Raw genomic sequence first — 21,030 nt, 5'->3', positions numbered from 1 at the left:
CAGAAGGAATATCAGTTTTTGAGTCACTACTTTGAAGCCAGACACTTCAAAAAGCGTTGTTCTGCCACTGCTACATTTGATCCTTATAAAAGCTGGCTTAGATAAGCAACCAGGGCTTTGAAAGATTACACCATTTTTATAATCCTTACATCATGTATGTGAAAGGGAATATAAGCTTACTCTTAATCATGTGCCCTAAGGCTTTCAACAATCTATAAAGTAACCACAATTTGACACGATTCTGTTCTCAATATCCTTTATACATTTCCTTTGTAAGAATTATTCAGATCAGCCATTCTTTTCCTGTTCTTATCCTGTTCATTAGATTGAACCAGAGACAGGTTTCACATATGAACCTGGTAGCAAACACACAACGCAAGACCAAGTCCACAGTAAATTCCATTGAGTTTGTGATTAAAGACAATGGTGTATTACTGTCCTTCAGACCTACTTTCTAAAACTATAGACCTCTTTGCTATAGGCTAATCAGGAACTGCATTCATGAATGTCTTTTGTTAAAAATATTCTAAAATAATCTAAAAAAATTCATCAAGACAAATATATTAGTAGGTAACTTAACTTATTGTAATGTGTACACTGCTGAATGACAATGACTTGGGCTATTTGCAACTGGCAATATCACTCAGTTTATATGAGCCATGGTCCCCTGAGTACCTACTAAGAGCCAGTGAGAACTTGATTCTTGTGAAAAAGCAAATGATCAAACAGAAAAAACATCACCTGAAAGGTAGGTGACAGAATTTAAATGAAAAACAAAAATGCTTGCTACTGGCCTTTTTATGAGAAAGATCCGTTTTTATACAAAGTTCTTCTTATATCTGCAAATTATAGGTTAATGCCTTAGATTTTCCATTTCAAAACGTATATTATCTTTAAAAAACTGTTAGGCAGAGTCAGTAAGAAAATGATGGATATTTAAGTTCAGCCTTGCGTGAAGGTTACATATAACTAACAATACCTCATCTGTGTTAGTTTAATGTTAAGGTAAATTGTGTTTGCCTAGACTGCTGTACTTCTGCCTTCAGTGTTTACTAAGGTTGTAGCTAGAGCATTCTTTATGTTCCTAAGTGAGTGGTATGTAAAGAGACCCTGCTGCAGAGAGACCCTCCAATCTGGAGAACATAAATGAAAACTCCAAGTGCTCGGGGACAATTCCAGGATTTGTGGACAGTATGAGTTCTCTTTGCATGTCTTCTTCATGAATTGACGGCCTCTGCAACATGAAGTGCAGTAATCAATAACTTTCTTTACAGGCTATTTGCGGTAGTGGTCATCTTCTTAATTATGTGATTTCCAAAAACTCACATTTTCTGTAGGGTTTTTTAGACCAACAGGGGAGGGAAGAGGAATGGGGTTGAGGAAATGGGGATAACATCTGAAATATAAATACAGAGAATATCCAATTTTTAAAAAGGAAAAAAATTAAAACAAACACACAGAATAATCTTGTCACATTTCAAAATTCTGTTTCTTCATTATATTTTAATTCTTCAACTTTTAAAATTAATTAACTAGTTACTATGTTTAATTAATAGGTAATAAGATGAGTAATATGTAATAAGTAATACATATCATACAAGAATTTCTCTGTGAAGTTCACAGTACCACTTGAGGAATACTGAGAACCTAATTGAGTGAAAAGTGGTCTGTGTGTGAATTGTAATGGCAAGCTTGTTCAACTTGCCTGACTGAAAAAAAAAAAGAGTTCTGTAATCTAAAAGTAAGAACTACTCATTTCAGTAAAGTTTATCATGGCAAATGGAACTTGAAAATTTTAAATTAAAACAAATATATCTTCCAAAATTGTTTGTTCAGTTATCAGAAGACTATTACTGTTTGAAAAGCTGGGACACATCTTCTAGGCCTGAGTCCTACTACAAGAATTCATGTGAAATAGCAAATTGAAACTGCCGATGACAGTAACCCTGTTCTTGGAAAGTGGGTACATTTGGGTTCCTGGGGCTTGTATTTAACCCATTTATCTAAGCAATGAGGTTTTTGTTCAGTAAAATAACCTAATTTATGTTCAGAATACAGAGTGAATGACTATGCTATTCAGTGTAGGCCTTAAAATACATCTACATATACACATAGAGTTGCACATATGTAACCCTTCACACACACGGGGACACACACATACCGATAGATATATGTGAACATATATGCATGTATATATTAAGGAACATGCACAATCATAGAAACAGATAAACATAAATATTCAAACATAAATAAACACACTCTTATACATATTGACATATCTAACTTGATTCATAGATAAAATATTCTAACCAAATATACAAGGGAAGAATATTTTCTTTTTAATTCTACCTCAGATCCATGAGGAATATTCAGGCTTCGGAGTATGTGTATGTCTGAATGAATTCCAAGTCAACACTGACAAACACTCCAGTTTTATCCCTTGTCAACCTCAAACTTCTACTGTTCTGCATTTTTTTTTTCTAGAGCTCAATTACCCTGTGTACATTCCTCAGGGTAAATTTTCTGTTCTTTTATTGCTTGTATTTGTTTTAGTAATAGAAGTCTAAGGTCCTTGAAGAAGTGACGCCGGCATCATTATTAATATTTATTCAACATCTGCAAAAGTGATCACAAGAAAATTCATATCAACAGAGTGGCAACAAGAGCATCATGTGCTGACCTGTACATGGGGAACATGAGAAGTTTATCTGATTGTAAAGTTTTCTTTTTAATTTTAGCTTAGGGTAAATTTCTGTTTTCAGTGTGACTGTACGCTACAGTTAGAAATTATTTCTATATCTCACTGTGTGTATATGTGAATGTTTCTGCATACATGTGTATGCATTTGTACATATGTATATAGGTTGGTACACCTGTATACAGGAGAATGACACAGATATAAGGAGCACAGGCACAGTACATATGATTTATTAGGTACTTTGTACAGTTTACAAAACCCAGAAAAAGTACGTAGAAGAAAAATAATATCTAAATCTAAAAAAAAAAAAAAAAAGAATTCAAACATATAGGAGTCTTTGAGAAGACAAAAATATGAGAAGAAAATCTAACTTTTCACCAAGTACTATAGTCAGGTAAGTTTGAAGAAAGCATGTTCATTTTGACTAAAGTAAGAAGCAAGTAGAACACAGTTTTTTAGACATGTCAGTAATGACCCTTTTGACTTTTATAAGGTAGTTTTAGATAGCTACTTCTCCATTTCTGAAAAACACATTTACCTTGTTAGAAGAGAAGATTCCAAAACTGTGAATATTTTGTATATTCTTCTAAGTCATGGTTCAAGTTAAAATTACAATTGCAGTAGAAGGGGCTCTGTAGAAAAGAAGCCACTTGAGATTGAAGAGGACCTGAGGACATCTTAAAGGAATCCTCAGCAAACAGTCCACATCAATTTGCCAAATAGACTAGACTTCATGGCTATTCAAAAATTACTATGGGAAGATCCAACAGTGCGAGTATGGGGAAATAGGTAAAGGAATAAAGAAATTATATAGCTTGCCCTAAGGGAAGATACTTATTTTTTTCTTGTAGAGATCTCGGTATACAATTCTAAATTTTATTAGGAATCTTGAGTGTGGATATTCAGAAGGGATGTAGGGTAAATATCAAGATCGTAGTGTTTTGTTTGGGGTTATTAATATTATGATGAACTTGTGTTATTGAGAATAGGGAATCTTTGGGAATGAAACTACTGACATAGGGCAGAGTCCTTCCCTAAAACACTGTTGACAGATAAACAACTAGAGCGTATAAGTCCAACAAGGCACTAATGAAAATCAGAAGACATCTGGAGGGACAACAGATTTGGCAGATCTGATTGGGCACCACTCCTTCTTGGCTCTTAACAAGATACCACCTCTTACTGATCATATGTTAGTCTGAAGTAAAGCAACTTAAGCTTTACAGCATGTTTATAGACTTTAGATTATAAGCTTGTAAAAAGTAATGATCTCATCTGTCCTACTCTACACAGTCCTATGCTTTGAAAGAAACAGCTCATATGACCTCAAGGCTTGTTCATGCTGTCCAACACCTTTGCTAATGTGTGACTAATGTCCATGTGGATGTGAATCATCAAGTCAATTTCAACTAACCTGGACCTCACTAACTCCCATAATCTAAACCACCAACCAAAGAGCATACATGGGCTAGACAATGGCTCCTGTCACAGATCTAGCTGAGAGGTGCCTTCTTTAGATGGAGTGAAATAGGGTATGCTTAAAACTGAGAAAGTTTTATGTTCTAAAGAAGTGTGATGATGGCTGGACTAGGTATGTAGGGTGGAGGATCAGGGAGCAACCTCTCAGAAGCAAAGAGAAATGGAAAAAAGAAAGTGAACTTGAGAAAGGTGGATTGGGAATGGGGTACCACTTAGAATGAAAATAAATAAAATAACAATATAAAATAAAACAAAAAGAAATTTTAAGGGTGTACAAAAATGAAGAAAAAGTGATTTCTGAGAACCATATGTTTCTTTTGGTTTGTTTTTGTTTGTTTATATTTTTATTTTATTTTACTTTTACACTCAAGATTTTATTTCCCTCTCAGGCTGCCCTCCTACTGTTCCACATCTTGTATTTCCTTCCCAGTCTCCATGTCTCCAGGAGGATGGCCCAACCCCACCCACCCTACCAGACCTCTAAACTCCTTGGGGCTTCTAGTCTCTTGAGGGTTAAGTGCATCTTCTCTGACTGAACCCAGACCTGAGAGTTCTCTGCTGTATGTGTGTTGGGGATGCCATTTTAGCTGGTGTATGGTAACTGGTTGGTGATCCAGTGTCTGAGAGGTCTCAGGGGTCCAGGTTAATTGAGACTTCTGGTCTTCTCACAGGGTCACCTTTCTCCTCTTCTTCCTCCATCTTTTACCTAATTCAACCACAGAGGTCAGCATCTTCTCTTGACTGGCTGTGTGCAAATTTCTGCATCTGACTCCTTTGCTTGTTGTGTTTTTCAGGGGCAGTCATGGTAGGTCCCTTTTTGTGAAAACTTATTAGTAGCTTTAATAGTGTCAGGCCATGGGACTTCCCCTTGAGCTGGATCTTTTTTTGGTCCTGTCACTAGGTTGTCTTTTCCTCAGGCTCTTCTCCATTATATTTTATTGTTTTACATTCTAGCCATTGTCTTCCTTTGTGGTATGCCCTTTCATAGCTTCTTATTCCATTCCTCCTCCTCTCTAACTGCTACCACTGTGTATTTAAAAGGATGTCTTCTCTCCTCCTCTCCACCAGTACTCCCTTCCTTGTATTCCTACTCCCTAGGGCCTCAGGTCTCCTGAGGATTAGGCAAATCTTCACTCACTGAGACTAGATCAGGCAGTTCTCTTGTATTTGGGTCCTGGGCTGCTTTTTAGCAGATAATGTATGCTCCCTAGTTGATGTCTCTGTGTCTGAGAGTTGTTTGGGGTCAGGGTTAGTTTATATTGATAGTCTTGCTATGGGATTACTCATGTAATCACATTCTTCCAGTTTTCCCCTAATTCAGATACAGCAGTCCCCAACTTTATTATAAGGATGTAAATATCTGCATCTGATTCTTTTGTGTGCTTGTTTGATCCCTCTGAGAGCAGCCATGCAAGGTTCCTGTCTGTGAACACTCTGTAGCATCTGTAATAGTGTCATATCTTGTAGCCTCCTCTTGAAATTAATCTCAAGTGGGGCCAGAGATTGGAATCACTTTCCCTCAGATTCCTCTCCATTTTTGTTTCTGCAGATCATTTAGATAGGAAAAATTCTAGGTAAGACTTTTTGATTGTGGGATTGCAACCGGATCCTCCCTGTTAATGTCCTGTCTTTCTAGTGGTGGTGGACACTAGATATTCTTTCTCCACGATTGAGCATGTTGTTTAAGGTCCCTCTCTTTGATCCCCAAAAGTTTTTCATTTTTCGGGTTTTTCTTACATTCTAGAATCATCCCCCTACTTCTCAACCCTGAGGTTGCATATTTCCATTCATTTTGGTAGCCCTTTGGGATCCTGAGAACCATGTATGTTGAATTAAATATCTGAGATTAGGTTGAAAAGGGGATCAGGATTAATTTCTTAAGAGATATTGTACAGCCAGGTTTGTGAAATCCCTCAGGCCATTTCTCATAGCTTTTATCACCTTTTAAAATAATACTAGACCAAAAGGATTTGTCAACTTTTTGTTTAGGCAACAAGTACTCTATTTCAACAATAGGAGGGGATATTTTTTTTTTTTTTTTTTTGGCCATGAGTAAGAAGATCTACAAATGTTGACTAGATGCCAGAATCTGGAAGCAACTATAGAGTTGGCTTTTGAAGAATTGTCACCAGTGCTAAAACTATAATCAAGTGTATGAACTGTGTTCATTAGGACAATTATGCCACAATTGTTACTTGTACAAATAACAAAATTATGACACAATTAAGAGCAATTTTAAGTTCTTCTAGTCTAAAATTGAGCACTGAGCAGATTTTGGCCACTGGCAGCACACCCATTCCTACAACACCCAGAGGAAGCCCATCATCCAGGTGCTCTAAGGTATTTAAGATCACAGGATCACAGGACCACAGGATCACAGGTACAGTAACAGCCCCAGGATCACTGGCTCACATCACCACAGAGGAAGCTAAACTTCCAGGAGATTGGACATACCCAGGAGCACTGTAGATTCAAGGTAACATTTGAAGCCAAACATCTTCTGCAACACCCAGCATAAATGTGACCCCCAATAGAAATCTGGAAATCATAAAACCCCTTCCCAGCCAGAGACACTCCTTCCTTCCACCTTGTGAGAATACCCAGAGCAAACTCAGGACTCGGCCCTTCCTCCGAACTACTGTAACACCTTGAGAAATTTTGACTCTCAGGATCTCTGACAGAACAGGACCTAAGGAGCCTGACCACCCCAGGAGTTCAGTATCTCCTAGGCAGCTTGACTCCAAGCAATTCTGACACATTCAGGATCCAGAATCCCAGGATCATAGACTCACAGTATCACAGAGATACCTGGACTCTAAGGAGTTCTGACACTACCAGAATCATAAGAAGAACAGGCTTCAGTAAGAGACAGCTAGGGCAAGTAGCACTAGAGATATCCAAATGGCAAGAAGCTAGCACAAGAACATAAGTAACAGAAACCAAGGCTACTTTGCATCTTCAGAACCAAATCTTTCATAACAGCAAGTCCTGTATACCAGATAACATCCAAGCAAGATACAAATTTAAAATCATATCTCATGATGATGACAAAGGATTTTAGGAAGAACATAATAACTCCCTTAAAGAAGTATAGCGTAAGTGATATTAGTACAAAACCTTGGAATACGCAAGATACAATCCACAGACCACATGAAGCTCAAGAAGTTGGAAGACCAAAGAGTAAATGCTTGAGTTCTTAGAAAACTGAACAAAATATTCCCAGGAGGTAATACAGAGACAAAGTGTAGTGTAGAGACTGAAGGAAAGGTCATCCATAGACTGACCCACCCAGGAATCCATCCCATATACAGTCACCAAACCCAGATAATATTGCAGATGCCAAGAAGTGCTGGCTGATAGAAGCCTGATATAGGTGTCTCCTGAAAGGCTCTGCCAGAGCCTGAGAAATAGAATCGGGTGTTCTCTACCAACAATTGGACAAAAAACAAGGTCCCCACTGAATGAGTTAGAGAAAAGCTGATGGAGCTCAAAGTGTTTTCAACTCCATAAGAAGAATTTTATTATCAACTAACCAGACCCCCTAGATCTTCCAGAGACTAAATCACCAACCAAACAGCACACATAGAGGGACCCATTGCTCCAGTCTCACATAAAGCAGGTGATAACCTTATTGGGCATCAAGAAGAGGGCATCCAATGTCTATGGCCCTTGAAGGTTCAATGATCCAGGGTAGGGGAGAAAATGGCAGGGTGAGGTGGTGGTGGGAAACATTTGCATAGAGGCAGTGAGAGGGGGATCAAATAGGAGGTTTATGGAGAGAAAGCAGGAAAGGAGATAACATTTGAAAGTTCAGTAAATAAAATACCTATTAAAAAAGAAAAATATCAATAAAAACTCATATTTGTTATTTTTAAAGGATGTCTAATAATTTTTTGAAGGATTATACTGCCTGGAAGGAAGTTAATGCAGGTTTTGTGTTACATATATCTGATTTATTTCAGACTGACTTCTAAGTGCTTAATTTAAGCATGCTGATTATTATAATTGTCAGTTTCATTCATAGGGAAACACTCTTCTGAATATTCAGTGATTACTGTCAAAGATTCATAACATTATGGACAATTTACTAATTCTTTGGGATGGTAGTCAAATATTCAATAAATAATTTCTTTCTGTCAATTAAGATTAATAAATGATAAAATAAAACATTCAAGATTCTAAGGAAGGCGGAGTAATCATTTTAAACAATTTCTTCATGGTCTGGCATAATCATCTGTTATCAGGCTGCTGAGAATGGCTTCAGAGATTTCAAAATTAGATTGCACAAGAATCCACATGTTGGAACAAGGAAAGAAAAAAAACATCCAGACACATGTTGTAATGACAGTTAACATTGCCTGGAGATAGACATGTTTCATGAATGAGTGTTTCTCTATGTGACTTCTTGCTGTGTCGTGTCTGTGCATGCCCTTGGAGTCATCTGCAAGAATATATAGGAGCAGGAAATTAATTGAATGTATGACTTCAGTGAAGCAGATCTTCAGCGACAGAAATTCTGCTTAGGAAGTCCTCAATGATGGAGCTGCCATTGAGTAAACCTCACTGCTGTGAGTAAATTACCCCTTTGTTTCTCCCTTAGTAAAAATATTCAGTTCAGTGACACTATGAATTTGTTCTAACAGAATTCTTTCTTTGGAATCTTTGATGCTCTATCTGGTGCAAAGTGATGTTTGTTTATAGATTATCAGGAGAGGAATTCTGCATAGACTTTACAATAACTTTTAAAATTATTTTTCTTCAAAGAAATTAAACTAGGACACAATAAACAATTGGATTAGAGTTTTTCATTATCTTTAACTTGAGACATGTTGCAATATTCAAAAAGAAGCTGAGCTGCCCACTCTCTTGAAGAGAGAAGTAGGAAGAAAGTGCTACTGTTCCCGAATGAGTAGAAATGATGGGAAACTTTTAGCAGCTTTCATGGCATCGAACACCTTTCAGAATAAAGAATGCATCTCAGATGGACAAGGTTTTAGAGTCTTAAAATTGGAAAATGTCGAGGGTGTAAAATCAGTGGATCGAAGGAATCTTATCTCAAGGCCGAAGAAGCATTATTGTGATCGTGAGCACTAGTGGTTGGCATTCTGACTTTTATCTTAGACAATAATAAGCCATTAGAAAAATAATTTGAACATGTAAGCCTTTTAATAAATATATTCAGATTACATTAAGAGAATCTAATTCATTGATAAAATTATTGGGCAGATTAACTTTTAATAGAATGATCTAAAGTTTTATTAAACAAATATCTGATGAAGATTCATCATATTACCAGTTCTAAGATGATGTCTATATTGGACAACACCCCTTTTTGTTTGTAATGATTATGATTTTATTTATTGTCAAATTTATAGAGACAGCAATTTTATAAACTGTGCTACTCCTGTCCCATCAATGTCTAAAACATTAACATCAGACATGAAGATTAAAAATGATATACTATTCAATATTTTGGTAACAGAAAATGAGATTAATTTTCAAAGATACTAAACCATCTCAAAATGACTTAAAATACAAGTACAGAACTAATTTTACATCTAGGTGTTTATAAAATTTAGAAGCACTTCTGAGAAAAATACAATAAATTATGAAAACACTTGATTCTCAAATTATTATTTAGAAAAAAACCAATCACTTCTCTAACTACATAATTTTAATTTATATGCCATTCCTGGTATTGAATATCAAGTCATGAAAAATTAAACAAACAAAACACAAACAAAAAAACAACCTTTGGCCAAACACAACTTTTCTGAATCCAGTGCGTTTAGGAAAGCTCAGGTTGATATATCATCTCTAAATGGGTTTGTGTCTATACAGCTGGTACACTTCTGCTGCTGCTGGTGTCAACCTCGCTGCTGTTGGAGAAAGCTTCATCAATTCCCTCGTGTCTGGTGGAACAGGGTGGCTGCTGGAACCCTGTTGTGGAAACATTTAACAGTGCCATGCAGAAAGCTGAAACCCTCCGTACTCTTGTTGACCAATTATATGTAGAGCTTGTAAGTACCTCAACTTCTCTAGTAATAGGTGAACTGCGCTAAAACCTGATACACTAAGCATCATGACTCAAATATCAGAAACTACACCTTCACAGGTAAAAGCGGCCCCAACTACTGAAACAGGAACGGGGTCAATTGGACAGTGTTATGAAGTTTTACAACATCAAATGACATTAATATATTTTCTTTACATTCTTCAAAATAAAAACACCTAAACTATAATAGAAACTTTTAAAGTGTGACCTGGGAAAAACTCTCATTTTTGGTATTAGTGTTCAAGGTCATGAAATTCCATTGGTCATGTTCATTTAGCACATTGCAGGCACACAATATAGAAGATGTGCATTACAGTGAACTATGTATTTGTAACAGAGATAAAGTAAAACATGTGAAAAGGGAAGAAGAAAAAAAAGAAAGGAAGGAAGGAAGGAAAGAAGAAAGGAAGGAAGGAAGGAAGGAAGGAAGGAAGGAAGGAAGGAAGGAAGGAAGGAAGGAAGGAAAAGAATCTAACAAGTAGCTCATAAATACTAGAAATTGTGATTTAAAGATTTTCAGTAATAAGAATTTGTCTAATCTCGGGGCAGAAATAGAAGTGTATTCATTTCTTTTGTGATGACTGTCATTTCTTAAGGTCAGAAAAAAGAAATGGAGACAGGAAAACTTTCAATAATGTGGTCATCAAAGGATGTATTTCTGGAATAAACATGTGGTTATAATTTTATTGACTAGATGTTATTTTTCTCCCCTTTACATGACTCAGTATCACAACAAATTCTCATCTGGACATTTTTTGACTCTTGTAAGTATCTCAGTGACTTTCAGTGGCTTTCTAATAATAGCTTCATGTCAGTGGTAAGACTTTAGTTGAGAAAGCATTTTACTGTATTTGCATTTTCTGTTCTTAAAAACGGGGTTTTCAACTTCTGAACCTTCATAATTTTTCATTAATCTTTTTTAAATTAGCTGATTTTTAAATAAATAAGATATTCTAAAATATATATTTAAGTAAATTAAATATTTCATTAATCATACAATGACTAATATAATACATGACATTAATTAATATTTTTTCTATTTTGTAGATATTGAGTTTATATGGAACTTACTGTAAAATAGTTTATTTTTTGAGTCAAAATGCACACACTTTTATTTTAAAAGTATTATAAACATGCCCAACAGTACATTTTTTGTTTTAAGTTAATCAATTTGTAACTTTGATGTCTGGGTAAGAAGATGTCAGTACTTATTGACAGAAAATAGGAAGATTATAAATATGCTGAATAGTTTTATACTGAAATGCTAAGCAATGGGTAAAAATTCAATCACTTATTTTTTCATATATTTTCCTTATAGTGTCTGCCTTCTGTAGAATAAATTTTGATAGTAAGATAAAAAGAGTGTCAGAGAGGAAGAAATTAAACATTCAAATGTTCAGTAAAAAATCTCAAGTTAAAATATAGGCACAATGAATAAACACAGAATTACATGACAGGGAGCTTCTTAATTATTAGTATCTGTATTTTATGAACTACTTATTGTTAAAATTTATAAATCCACTAAACTTCATTAATATTCTAGTCATCAAGTTATTTACTATTTCTGAACTGTGTTTTTTTTTTTTGATTTTCAGAGCTCCCAGATGATTAGGCGGGATGAGATTGTTGTCAGAGCTGGAACTTACTGCCATTCTACTCTCTCCAAACCCCCAGAGACAGGAGCTGAACATGCTGGTGCTGAAGTAAGTTTCCTTCATTGGCTTTTCACCGAACTCCAGAAGCACAACATTGGGTTTGTGGTACAACATACTATTACAGGCATTAAAGCACATACAGTAATCATGCATGCAGAAAAAGTGAAGATACAGTATAGAAAATAATCACAATATAGTATTGATAATTTTAAATAAAATCAAATACCTAATAAATGTGTAGTGATGATTAAATTCACCATTTAGGGAATAATATTTTAGGAATGACCTTCCACTGAAATTATACTTAATTTTATTTTGGTTCTTTTGGCTACAATGGCAATCTTTGTTTACATAATCACTCGAACATCAGTGATAACAATGTGGCTCTATTTATTAATTATATATTGCTGACAGGTTCTTTAAAGAGGCATTCAGTGTTACTATAAACTGTCTCCTTCTTGATTTTCTGTCCTGGTTCTATTTTTTTTATACTTATCACATTAGTGTTCTATTATCCTCCATGCCTTATCCAAAACCCAGATGAGCAGAGAAGTCCTGTGAAATAAAAGTTTATCTTCCTTAGGATGCAACAGTGCCTAACTCACGATGAGGTTTGGCTATCGTAACAGTTCAACTTGAGAATTTTCTTCCCCTAAACATGGTGTGCATTAATCCCTTATTGAAAATTATTTTAAACACTTAACCTTGCCTTCATCTAGCATGAGCCAAATCTTACTTGTTCCTATTTAGTACTAGTGAGACAAATTTTACAAACTGATAAATAACCAAATAATAAAAATCTCACTGGAAAGGAAGCTCTTCGAATTGTCTAAGGCCAACAGAATATTATGACCTAACCTCAGAAAATTGCTAATTGAAAAGCCCCACAATTTGTTTTATTTTGTAGAAAATACACAAGTTGTTTAGATGTTATACTTCCAAACTATGTAAAATTTATAACTTTCTTTTATATACATATTAAAATGGTGTTTCCAATTTGATTCTTTACCTGTACATAATTGGTAAAAATTGTAGTAAACTCAAATTATTTTATAACATGGTTCCATTGTGTTTCTTAGACTGAAAAGTATTTAAAAACACTGATCAATTTTATTACTGCCTGGATCAACCCTCTATACCATCTTGTGACTGAACTGAGTGCTATGCAGGATGTCCCAGAAACTATCCTCTCAAAAGCAATAAAGATCGAAGAGAACAAGAGAGAACTCCTGGATGACCTTAGGTGGATACTCACCAAGGTGAGCATTTCCTGTTAGTTATTCTTATTCTTAAAAGAAGTATTAACAACAACAACAACAAAAGAGTTATGAAATACCTCATCTTTACAGAATGAAACATAGATACTTGTTCTTGTTCACTATCTTCCCATAAAACAGTGTTTCTCAAACTATGGGTCATGACTTTTTTGGGGATGAAATGACCTTTTCACAGCAGTTGTATAACAGATATCTCCATATTAGATATTTACATTACAATTACCGAAATTATCAAAATTATAGTTATTGAGTAACAAAGAAAAAATTTATTGTTGGTGTTTACCAGAGCACGAAGAAATATGTGAAAAGGTCACAGCATAATGAAGTTTCAGAACTATTGCTCTAATAGGATGTTGGCATCTCCAACCTTTTCAGATGCTTCTCAATTCTTTCCACCCATTGGATCCAAATGAAACATAGCTTTTTGTCTTAGGCACTTAGAGGTCACCTTTACTGCTTGGATGAAAATAGCTCTGGTCCTTTGATCACAATCATCCCTTAAGTCTGCATTTTAAATCATAATCTGATCCTTATCACATGTGAAATTTTCATACATAGATCTCTTGGGCAGCAGCTTTCATAGAACACTGGCACACATCAACTTCTGGGAAATGCATACAAAAGAACTTGCAAGAATTTTCTGAGTAATTGATATGAGCTCTTTCATTGGCCCAGAATCAAATATAGATTTTCTACATTTCCTCTGCTACTGAAAAACCATACTTCCACTGTGATTAATTACATGTTATAAGAAATTCACATGAGCCATCACCACAGATGCTTAGATATCTAACTACTTGAGAGTCTTGTCATTTAGACAAATGAAAACCCATAACTTTGATAAAAGCAGCACATTTGTGAATGTATTTTTCTTATTGGATACAGAAGAAATAAGGAGAAAGAAACACTAATAATATAATCAACAAATAACCTATTATTATTTTGATTTTTAGGTCTATCCTACAGCAGAGATAAAGGAAGCAGTTCCTAGCTGGGAACATCTTTCATTCTTAAAATCAAATGGCAAAATTTATAAATTTTTGGCCATATTTAACCTTTCCAAGTGCATATACAACGAAACATACTACATTCTATTTTATCTCAGAACACTGAAGTGTCATATAACTGGAAAAGATTGCTAAGTGCACATCTACCCTGACTACTTTGGAAATGTTACACAGCTGCACATTTTAGAGAACTTTCTTTTAATTGTAATTTAAATAAAGGTATTCACTTTGAAAATATCCAAATCTAAAATGCCTCTTCATCTTTTATTCATTGAATGGAATATATATCCAGAAATTCAGGTTGAGCCAATCAAATATATCACAAGCAATAAATGTTAATTTTGCAAATAATGTTAAAGTTTACTTCAAAAAAGTCACAATTTATTTCACAGAAAAGTAATAGAAGTCAACTTATTAATACCAAAGTGTAAAACTCATTAACTAATTCATTTATTCAAATCAGAAATATAATTTTAATGCTTCAAGAAATCAAGATTGTCCTTACAAGACAATGTTCACAGTGAAAGCACAGCCAATGTAACACAACAGCTGTCTGATGCCACAGCCTCAAGAGGACTTAGAGGGCAGAAGAAGGACTGGACAGAAGAAAGATTCACTGAATTCATTTATGACATTTTCAAGGAGATGATTTTGAAAAAAAATTTTAGCATATAAATATCAGTCAGGGATGATCACTTAAATATGTCATGAGCCAAACTATAAATTTATTCCTCCAATGCATGGTTATAGATATAGTCTGCATGTTTTCATTTCTCTGAGTCTAAGTGTTTTGTACCTTTATGGTATGTTTTTTTTTTTTTTTTAAAAAACAAATTTATTTTACAAAACAAAGATAAATGTAAAGATTTTAAACATTTTTTGCTTAAAATTATACATTTTTGTCAGTACTGTTTTTTCTGACATTAAAAGAATTTTTACGTAAAACTATGTGAATATATTTTTTAGTCAGTACTTGATTTTTTCAAGGGCTTGACAGTATGCATTGTAAACCTAATAGTTACAATGAGCATAAAGTGCACGCAAAACAAAACGCAACATGGAAATTGTCAAAGTTTTCTTGTTTTGTGAATATTTTTTTTTGTTTTCTTTATATCTTGGACTTCATACAGGCTGTGAGTTGTTTCTGGGGGAGTGCAAGCCTCTGGGGTTAGCATCCCAATATCAGTGACTGCATATTATGTCTGTTCTTTTGTGACTGGGTTATCTCACTCAGGATGATATTCTCTAGATGCAGCCATTTTCTTAAGAATTTGGTTAAGTCATTGTTTCTGGTGGCTGAGTAGTATTCCATTGTGTAAATGTACCACAATTTTTGTATCCATTCATCTTCTGAAGGACATCTGGGTTCTTTCCAGCTTCTGGCTATTATAAATAGAGCTGCTATGAACATTGTGGTGCATATATCTTTGTTGTGTATTAAAGTGTCTTTGGGGTATATGTCCAGAAGTGGAATAGCTGGGTCTTCAGGTAGTGCTATATCCAATTTTCTGAGGTATCGCCAGACTGATTTCCAGAGTGGTTGTATTAGTTTGCAACCTCACCAACAGTGGAGAAGTGTTCCTCTTTCTCTGCAGCCTCGCCAGCATCTGCTGTCATTTGAGTTTTGGATCTTGGCCAATCTGACTGGTGTGAGGTGGAATCTCAGGGTTGTTTTGATTTGCATTTCCCTGATGGCTAAGGATGTGGAGCACTTCCTCAGATGTTTCTTGGCCATTTGGTGTTCCTCAACTGAGAACGTTTTGGTTAGCTCTGTACCCCATTTTTAATAGGGTTATTTGATTCTCTGGTGTCTAGCTTTTTGAGTTCCTTTTATACCTTGGATATTAGGCCTCTATCTGATGTGGTGTTGGTAAAGATCTTTTCCCATTCTGTTGGTTGCCGTTTTGTTTTCTTGACAATGCCCTTAGTCTTACAGAAACTTTGCAATCTCATTAAGTCCCATTTGTTAATCTTTGACCTTAGAGCTTGAGCCATTGGTGTTTTGTTCAGGAAATTTTCTCCTGTGCCTATGTGTTCTAAGGTTTTCCCTACTTTCTCATCTAATAGTTTCAGTGTATCTGGTTTAATGTGGAGATCTTTGATCCACTTATACTTGAGCTTTATACAAGTAGATAAGAAAGGGTCTATTTTCATTCTTTTGCATGCTGAGTGCCAGTTGGACCAGCACCATTTGTTAAATAGGCTGTCCTTTTTCCATTGAATGTTTACAGCTCCTTTGTCAAAAATCAGGTGACCATATACATGAGGGCTCATAGTCTGCATGTTTTCATTTCTCTGTGTCTAAATGTTTTGTACCTTTATGGTATGTTTTTTTTAAAAAAACTATGCATTTTATATAATGTGTGTATTGAAATAATAGGAGTTTTAAGATGGACAATTTCTTTTGATATCTGCCATGAATTTCTGATGATGCAACCTGTTGTCCATCATTCTATTCAGTGTAAAACGAGGACCATGCTATTTTTTATTGTCAGGTTGTTCTTTTTTTTTCTTCAGTTATACCTTAAATATTTTATAAGCAATGCTTAGATTTTTTATTTTTGGTTCTAGAAACTTCTGAAATTTCCTCTGGCTTTTTTTCAGTGTCATGATTGATCATTCAATCTCCATGTATTTGTATAGATTGTGCCATTTTCTTGATATTTATTTCTCAATTTATTGTACTATGGTCTGATAACATATTGCATGATTATTACAGAAAACTCCAACCAATCAAAATGCAAACTTAGAGTTTATTACCAAATAATCCATATGAAATAGAACATTGACATTGGAGGTTTTGGACTCATTGTGGACCAGGTGTAGCTAGAACTTAACATCTACAAAGCATCACCAATATGACAGCCCAAAGGGGAGCTAAACAGCAATAGAGTTGTTGAAGTCAGGGAATCTTAAATCCAAACAAAGTACTACAGGCAACTAATGGACTTTGTTTTGAGGTGCATATTTCATATGTCCAAAGGTTTCATGGCAGAAGCAAGAAATAATGTAGTAACTGGAGAAAAAATATTGAGAATTAAGCTTCCATTACAAAGTATAATGTATGTCAATCTGAAAGCTTTTGTACATGTCACAGAACAACGGAAATACAGCACATTTTATGTTGAGAATGCAATGTGGCCAAATTGTCAAATAAGCCTGAATTATGAAGGGGTTTTAATAAGAAAGGCTACAAAAAGAAAAGGACTAGAAATAATTTCAAAGACTGTTACAATACTTCCAAATAAAGGCAGGAAGTGTTTTGTAATGAAGTAAATAAAAGATGTGATGTATCTTAAGACATGAACTTGCCAATATTCTACAGAGGAAATGAAGCAGCAGAAGGGCAAAGGAAATGGGAGTAAGAACTGGACTCAGGAATGACTGACTCCATGGATGAATACATGGATGAAAGCAAAAAATATTTGAGAGGATGAGGTACATGACACTTTAATAGAAACTGAAGTACAGCCAAGTAGATCTGTTTCTACTCTTGAAAACATCAGCAACAATAGAGGCAAACCTACAAGATAGAATCAGGCACATTGCTAAATTGTGCCAAACCTAAGAAAATGGCTAACATAAATGACCTTCAACCTATTTAAAACACATAAAAATATGCACGATTACCAGGTCCATTTTATAGAGCCATCATGACAGCAATACCAAGTTCAAATAGAGAAACAAAATATAGAGGCCATAAACATGAAAAACAGCAATGGTAGATATAAGAGTGGTGCTGTACTGCTGAGAAGAAAGGAATATTTTGAAATTATAATCTCAGGAAGATAAAAACTGTAATAAAATCACAAAATCATAAACCAATTTTGATGATGAACACAAAGGCACATATATTTAATATACTTCATGTAAGCACAATTTAGCATATGGTTATAATTGACCATAATTAACCTATTTTAACGAAGGTATATAAAGGCCACTTATAAAACCTTAATCAATAAGTTTGATAGCATATAGAAACTGAGAGATAAAATAACATTTTTGTCATTTTCAATTAATATATTTATTTATTCAATTTACATCCCAATGACAGCCAAATTCATCCTCTTTTCCCAGTCCTACCCTTACATTTTCTTCCCTTCATTACCCACTCTCCTTCACAGCAGAGACAGGGAATTTCTCATTGGGTGACATCTTAACCTGAGATATTAAGACTCGATAACACTAAGTACAACCTTATCTACTGAGGTGCATTCTGGCAGTCTAGCTAGAGAAAGGAAATCTGATGGAGTGCAATAAGGCTTGCAATCTGAGGTGGTGATAGTTCTAGAAGTTCATTTATTATAGAGGATCCATTAAATTATCCTGGGTGGTTTAGTTTGTTTTGTTTTTCTATAGGAATCTGAAAATTGCTATTTCAAGGTCAATTTTGATAGAAATTGCATTGAATCTGTTGATTGCTTTTGTTAAAATGGCCATTTTTTACTATGCTAATCCTACCAATCCATGAGCATGGGAGATCTTTCCATCTTCTGATATCTTCATGAATTTATTTCCTCATAGACTTGAACTTATGTGTCAGTTTTGCATCTCTGAGGATAAATATTGTTAAAGCTGAACATTCTCTAATATATGAATCTCACAACTAAAATTTAAGTACCATTATGATATTTATATGGATTGTGCAGAGAACACAGATTAGTTACAGATGAAATTTTGCTCCTTGTTTTAGCTGTGAAAGACAAGTGTATTTTGAGATAATTTTATCAATAACTGATTGTAATAAAGATTCATTCATACCATATGAAGGAGGGCATGAAGAATCCTAATGAGTCCACAATCCACTAGATTGATTATCTCATTTTAGCTAATTTTTTTGCTAGAGACATTTTATAACTAGCTACTTATTGGGCTGTTCCCAAGTCAAAAAATAAACAAATCAATTTACCTGACTTGTTTGATTTTCTTGAATTTTTCAGGATCCTCATTAGGACTGGCATTGTCTGATCTGAACCATGCCACTCTGCAATGGGTCCAAAGGCTTTTCTCCTTTCCTGGCAACACACATACAGAGCCTCTCTCCTAAAAGAGCATGCCCTTGGTCAAGTAACAAGGAACCATTAAATGTATAGCTTTACCTCACTCCCGGAGGAATTTTAATATAACCACCAAACTCATAACCACACACATTTTGATAATCAAAATAATTCAAATCAATTAAATTAATCTAAATAAGTATTAAACTTGAGATACTGCTTCTTCACCACCTTTTGCTTTTTGATCTATATTTTAAGATCAAAAGCCTCAATATTTTATACATCTATGTATATTGAAATCCTCCCTTCCACTGGAGATTCCTATCTGGGAGTATATATTGTAGTATGAACTTTATCTTTATTTAATTTTTAAGGTCTAAGCTTCTACTGTTTGTTAGGTTATACTTCCTACCTTCTGTTTTCCATCTAATTATTTTTAAGATCAAATGCCTCAATCTTTCTATATCTTTGTTATTCCTCTTACTTTAATTAAATACCCTTCTACTTACTTGGCAAGCCTATTAACAGGATTAAAATTTTGATATACAAGGCTGAGAATCCCGGAAATTTCATGTAGACTACATTCAAAGATCCTAGAATATGCCCTGGCAAGACATTTAGGTATCTTTAATATATCAGTTCGTTAGTGCTCCCTACATTTTCTTTTCTGTAAAGCTTATTATGTGCTGCATCTACCTTTATTCATTTTTTGATTGGCAGCAGGGTGCTATTTGCACAACAGGTTCTTTCCGGTTCTCAAATTGAGCTTGAATCAGGTTGAGCCATGGGAAAAAACCCACAGTTGTCTCAGGCAAGAATTTGATCCACTTGCACTTGAGCTTTGTACAAGGAGATAAGAAAGGGTCTATTTTCATTCTTCTGCATGCTGAGTGCCAACTGGACCACCACCATTTGTTGAAAAGGCTGTCCTTTTTCCATTGAATGTTTACAGCTTCTTTCTCAAAAATCAGGTGACCATATACATGAGGGCTCATTTCTGGATCTTCTATTTTATTCCATTGATCCATGTGCCTAACTCTGTACCAGTACCATGCTGTTTTAGCACAATTACCTTGTAATATAGCTTGAGGTTAAAGATAGTGATTCCTGCCAATGTTTTCTTGTTGTTGAGGATAGATTTCACTATTCTAGGTCTTTTGTTATTCCAGATGAAATTACACATTGATCTTTCCAACTCTTTGAAGAATTGGGTTGATATTTTGATGAGGATTGCATTGAATCTGTAGATTGCTTTTGGTAAGAAGGCCATTTTTTCAGTGTTGAATCTTCAAATCCCTGAGCATAGGAGATCTTTCCATTTTCTGAGATCTTTCTAGATTTCTTTCTTTAGAGGTCTGAAGTTCTTGTCGTACAGGTCCTTCACTTGCTTAGTTAGAGTCACACCAAGGTATTTCATAATTTTTGTGACTATCGTGAAGAGTATCATTTCCCTAATTTCTTTCTCCACATATTTGTCCTTTGAGTAGAGGAAGGCTGCTGATTTGTTTGAGATAATTTTATATCCAGATGTGTTGCTGAACTTCTTTATAAGCTGTAGGAGTTTTCTGGTGGAAATTGTGGGGTCACTTAAGTACACTATCATGTCATCTGCAAATAGTGAAGTTTTTACTTCTTCCTTTCAAGTTTGTATCTCTTTGATTTCCTTTTGCTGTCTAATCGCTTTGGCAAGGACTTTCAGTACTATGTTGAATAGGTAGGAGAGAGTAAACAACCTTATTGTGTCTTTGATTTTAGTGCGATTGTTTCAAGTTTCCCACCATTAAGTCTAATGTTGGCTGTTGGTTTGCTGTACATTGCTTTTATTATGTTTAGGTATGGGCCTTGTTTACCTGTTCTTTCCA

The 21,030-nt window shown here is 34.9% G+C and overlaps 1 protein-coding gene across 1 annotated transcript; it reads left to right on the top strand.

Annotated features, from left to right (window-relative positions):
• Positions 1-9,082: 9,082 nt before the first annotated feature.
• On the top strand, positions 9,083-14,306 carry LOC308422090 (prolactin-8A9-like; the record flags this gene model as incomplete). Its single annotated transcript, XM_080918544.1, has 6 exons — positions 9,083-9,260; positions 10,019-10,197; positions 10,958-10,996; positions 11,828-11,935; positions 12,967-13,146; positions 14,118-14,306. The coding sequence occupies 6 exons, from the start codon at positions 9,083-9,085 to the stop codon at positions 14,304-14,306; spliced, it is 873 nt and encodes a 290-aa protein (XP_080774670.1).
• Between the last annotated feature and the right edge of the window lie 6,724 nt (positions 14,307-21,030).

Source organism: Micromys minutus, assembly GCF_963924665.1.
Source record: "Micromys minutus genome assembly, chromosome: 6".
In the NCBI taxonomy this organism is placed as follows: domain Eukaryota; kingdom Metazoa; phylum Chordata; class Mammalia; order Rodentia; family Muridae; genus Micromys; species Micromys minutus.
Note: the sequence above shows the minus strand (reverse complement) of the source record. Positions and strands in the feature narration are given on the sequence as shown.